Source organism: Candoia aspera, chromosome 5, assembly GCF_035149785.1.
Source record: "Candoia aspera isolate rCanAsp1 chromosome 5, rCanAsp1.hap2, whole genome shotgun sequence".
NCBI classification, from domain to species: Eukaryota; Metazoa; Chordata; class Lepidosauria; order Squamata; family Boidae; genus Candoia; species Candoia aspera.
In genome coordinates, this window is record NC_086157.1 from 15,113,885 (window position 1) to 15,118,694 (window position 4,810).

At 42.3% G+C, this 4,810-nt stretch overlaps 1 protein-coding gene across 1 annotated transcript; it reads left to right on the forward strand.

The window, feature by feature from the left end:
* The first annotated feature begins 1,171 nt into the window (after window positions 1-1,171).
* Window positions 1,172-2,209, forward strand: OXGR1 (oxoglutarate receptor 1). The gene has a single exon (XM_063304379.1). It carries the CDS (start codon window positions 1,172-1,174, stop codon window positions 2,207-2,209), a length of 1,038 nt encoding a protein of 345 aa, XP_063160449.1.
* Window positions 2,210-4,810: the final 2,601 nt, after the last annotated feature.

A 4,810-nucleotide genomic window follows, 5' to 3' on the forward strand; every position in this document is an offset into this window, starting at 1 on the left:
GAGGAAGTGGGGTGATATCTCTCCTTGCCTCTTCTGAGGGGATGGTCAAAAAAGTCAAGATGGCAGCCACGACAGTGCAATTGACATCTTGCTGGGTTATTTTGTGTGTTGTGATGTGCATTAAAAAATAGGCAGAGCTTCAATCATACTATCATGGCCACTATCTTGACCTTTCACCCATACCCAGGGATACCTGGGTAATAAACCCTGCCAAATTCTAGTTCAAAGGCTTTATATTTTTATTCAACCATACCCAAAGTAAATATTGGTGTTTCAGATAATGGCAGAGACTGACAGAGAAGTGGCCAAAGTGAAATGATTGAAAGTAGCTCTGTTTTATGGTAAAGTTTTTAACCTAATAACAGTATGCTTAAGGGACCTGTTGGGACCGGTGGTGCTGCGGGTTAAACCGCTAAGCTTCTGAGCTTGCCGATCGGAAGGTCGGCGGTTCGAATCCGCATGACGGGGTGAGCTCCCGTTGCTAGTCCCAGCTCCTGCCAACCTAGCAGTTTGAAAACATGCAAATGTGAGTAGATTAATAGGTACCGCTTCGGTGGGCAGGTAACGGCGTTCCGTGTAGTCATGCCAGCCACATGACCACAGAGGAAGTGTCTACGGACAAACGCCGGCTCTTCGGCTTTGAAACGGAGATGAGCACCACCCCCTAGAGTTGGACACGACTGGACTTAATGTCAAGGGAAACCTTTACCTTTACCTTTAACAGTATGCTTAAGGGCATATGGTGGTCCCCTTCCTTTCTGTCTCATTTGAGGATTCAGTATTGTGGCCCCTGGGCTAAGGCAGGGGCCCTTGTGAGTCCTTGAATTTAGTTAGAGGGATTCGTTTCAGCCCAAACAGCTGCAGCCTCTGAAGAAGGTCCATAGAGGCTCAGCCCTCCCTCCCTGCCTTCTCAAAGAGTTTTAATTCTTTCTCCCAATTGGAGAGGAAGGGTGCTGCATGAAGTCAGGATCTCCCAGCCCCCTTCGCAATGGCCAGGAAGCCATCAATTATATCCAAACCTGTCTGACTGCGATCATGCTCTGGCAACATATGGGGATCAGGGTTCAGCCTGGGACAGAGGGTGATTGGATCAACCCAGTGATCTGAATAGAGCCATTTTGTCTGAAAGTATCTTTCTTCCTTCTCTTTCTGCAGCTCCACAATGATAACGATGGACAGAGCTGCATCTAAAGATAGTGCAAATGTGACCAGCACATACCCAAGCTATGATGCTGTTGATCTTGAGAACTGCACCGATGAAGTCCATGAACTTCGAAAATTCTACCTGCCACCTCTATACAGCATGATCTTTTTTGTGGGCTTCCTGGGTAACATCCTGGTAATATGTGTGTACATTTCCAAGATGAGGCCTTGGAAGAGCAGCACCATTATTATGTTCAATTTGGCCTGCACTGATCTCCTCTATTTAATCAGCCTCCCTTTCTGGATTCACTACTATGCCAATGGGGAACACTGGATCTTCGGGGATTTTTTGTGCAAGTTCATCCGCTTCAGCTTCCACTTTAACTTGTATAGCAGCATCCTCTTTCTGACTTGTTTCAGCATCTTCCGATACTTTGCAATCGTCCATCCAATAGCGTCCTTTTCTGTTCGGAAAAAGTCATGGGCAGTTGTGGCCTGTGCTGCATCTTGGGTAATTTCACTGGTAGCTGTGAGCCCTGTCAATTTTTTGATTACCTCGAAAACAATGGAGAACAAATCTCTTTGCCTTGACCTGACTAGTTCTGAAAACCTGGTTGTTATCAGGTGGTATACCTGGCTTTTAAGTAGCTTGGCCTTCTATTTGCCTTTAATAATTGTGACTCTTTGTTACAGTGTCATCATCTATACCTTGGCTACAGGACCCAACATTCAAAACCCTTATAAGCAAAAGGCCCGTAAACTTGCTATTCTCCTCTTAGTAGTCTTTTATATGTGCTTCCTACCTTTCCATGTCCTTAGAGTAGTTCGAACTGAATTGAGGATGTACTCAGTCAGCTGCAGTGTTGAAAAGCATATCCACATAGCCTACATTATATCCAGGCCACTGGCTGCAGTGAACACATGTGGTAATTTATTACTTTATCCCATGATCAGTGACAATTTCCAGCAGGCCATTCAGTCTCTTTTGAGATGCAAGTTGAACACCTTAACAGCATGGACAGGAAGTAACAGTGATTTCAGAAAGTCTGGAATATTAAACTTATGAACTGATGCAAAAATCAACATACCTGCATTAAAAAGCCACAACTGTCACTGCCAAGTCTTACAATGGTTACAATATATGAACTTACAGAAGAAACCAACCTCATGGGAAATGTGTCATTTCATGGGTCTTTGGAAGGGCCTGGAAGTCACAGACTGGTCACAATGCTTAATTTGGCCCGAAGGGGGAGTGTGTGTGTCAAGGTTTTGAATCATCTTGGGCAAATTCAAATGTTATGTCTCAGCATACATATTGTGTGTGCAGCAACACAATAACATGTTATATATTCACGAATTACGTAGGATAATCTTTTCCATTTGACTGTCTCTTACTCCTCTAGCATTTTCATGGGCAACCTATGAAGATCAGGGTAACATACATGGAAAGTGGGAGTGCAGAAGAGAGGTACCTGAAGCCAGAATGCTTGTTGGCTGTACCACTGAAAGGTAGAGAACTGGGAGTGTTCTAAGTGATGGCAAAAGGGGATTGGGGAGCATATTTGACCAATGAGCTGTGAGTTGTTCAGCTCTACTTTACATGCAGCAAGGCTTCTAGGGATAGTTACTTGCTGCTAGAAACAAAATCTTGTGGCACTTTCAAGATTAATATACTTATTGCAGCGGCATCTCCCATGAATTCTTTTTCAAACTAATTATTAACTTTCTCACTCCCATGGACTCAGTCAGATTAAATATATTTAAAGAGAGCTACAGATGAATGAATGAATGGAATTCATCATCTGAAATGTCCTCTACTATGCTCATAATATTCTTTTAATTCCAGGAAAGGGATGTGCAATGATACCTGATCAATCACAGGATAAGCACTTCATATCTATAAGTTCTAAGACTTAACCTTATTAGAGTTCCCTATCTGCCAGAATAATCAGAGGTATACTTCACAAAAGATGCTATGCCTCTAATGCAGTGAAGATCTGTTACCTTGCCTTACATATCTCATTGGGCTCCACTAGTCACAGCTACAATCTCTGAGGGCTTATCCTCACATTCTCCTTGCTGCATCACAAAGATGCTTTACTAACCATTTTGAGGGACATGTTGTCATGACACCCTCTCCATCTCATCTCTAGCCCATTGCTGAAGCAGTCTAGAGTGTTCAAACAGTGTTTTCCCTCTCTTCCCAACAGAAATCTTACAGAACGCTCTTGATGTTTCTACAGTCATGGCTGAGGAGCTGCCCAGTTCGTATTGGCCACCCCCACCCCACCCCAGTGACTTATTTTGGCTCTGGCTGCAGGACAGATTGGGCACTTGGTTTACAGGTATTATCAATTGGTGGGGGGGACATTGAATGTGTGAATATTGGAAGACTGAATGATCTTCTAGGACATACTGTAGATACTGCTATGTCTAAACAAGTATTTGAGTATATGGATTGGTGGATGGAGGAGAATGTATAGTGTAAGGAAGTGAGCACACACACAGTTAAAAATGCATGTTCAGTCAGTCCACACCTCCACTCATTCAACTCTACATCTGACGGGGGGAAAGGGCATTCAGTTGACACTTAATCCTGTAATAGAATTTGTAACCAGTATTTTTCCTGTTTATGTGTAGAAAATTCTTCAAGTCTTTGTACATTGTGGCAATAAAGAGTGACAGGGTTACTTGTGTCTCACCTATGTTGGGCATCTGTGCAAATGTATTGCTATCCAGCATGTTTTCCTGGGGATTTATATTTTTAAATAAACAGCAATAAACACAACCATCATGTAAAACAACCATCATGTAAAACCGCCCAGAGTCTCCCATGTGGGGGAAATGGGCGGTGATAAAAATATGATAAATAAATAAAATAAAATAAGTTGAATCATCAACATTAAAATGAAACAAAAAAGAGCCCAGTAGAGATTTGGAGATCAAATACATTTTAGATGACCAGGGTAGGGACCTGGCAAGAAATCTGCTAAGTTCCAAGCATGCGAAGAAAGAGTTTGTCTAGACATTCTTTCTTGAGCAGCTGTAATTCTCTGTGGAACAAGAAAGAAAATTGTGTCTGCTGTAGAGATTAATCATATTACAAGTTACAAGGTAGAGGTAAAGGTGCCTCAAGTTGAGCTCTACTGTGGTAACTGCACAGACAAAACCATGCAGCTTTCTTGACAACAGTGCAGAAATGGTTCACCACTGCCTTCTGAGAGGATGCCTTCTGACTTCCCAGTTCAGGCTAAAGCCCTGCAATTCCCTGGGGGCCACCCATCTGTTCATAGTCCAGCTTGCCTGCAGTTTGCTTCCAAATCCAGAAAATACTCATGAGGTTCTACCACCTGCTTAGAATGGGGCACATTTCACTGCTTCCTAATGGAAATCATGAGATAATACAGACACTACCTGTCATGCATACAGAAAAATACAATGCAATGCCACCATTATATTTTCAGTTTTATTTAGGTAACTAAGACTTGAAATGTAAAAAGTTCTAGAGTTTGTCTAGATTGGACTAGAAATCCTATGTGATGGGGTGGAATTAAATATACTTCACATTACTAGAGAGGTACAAACACACACACAAACACACACAACTTAAATACTGGTCAAATTTACCTTCAAAGAAAAGATTGCAGAGGTGTACGATTTTGTCATT

What these genes read in the sequence shown, in the direction of transcription:
- OXGR1 (XM_063304379.1), top strand. Translation starts at nt 1,172, where the DNA reads ATGGACAGAGCTGCATCTAAAGATAGTGCAAATGTGACCAGCACATAC.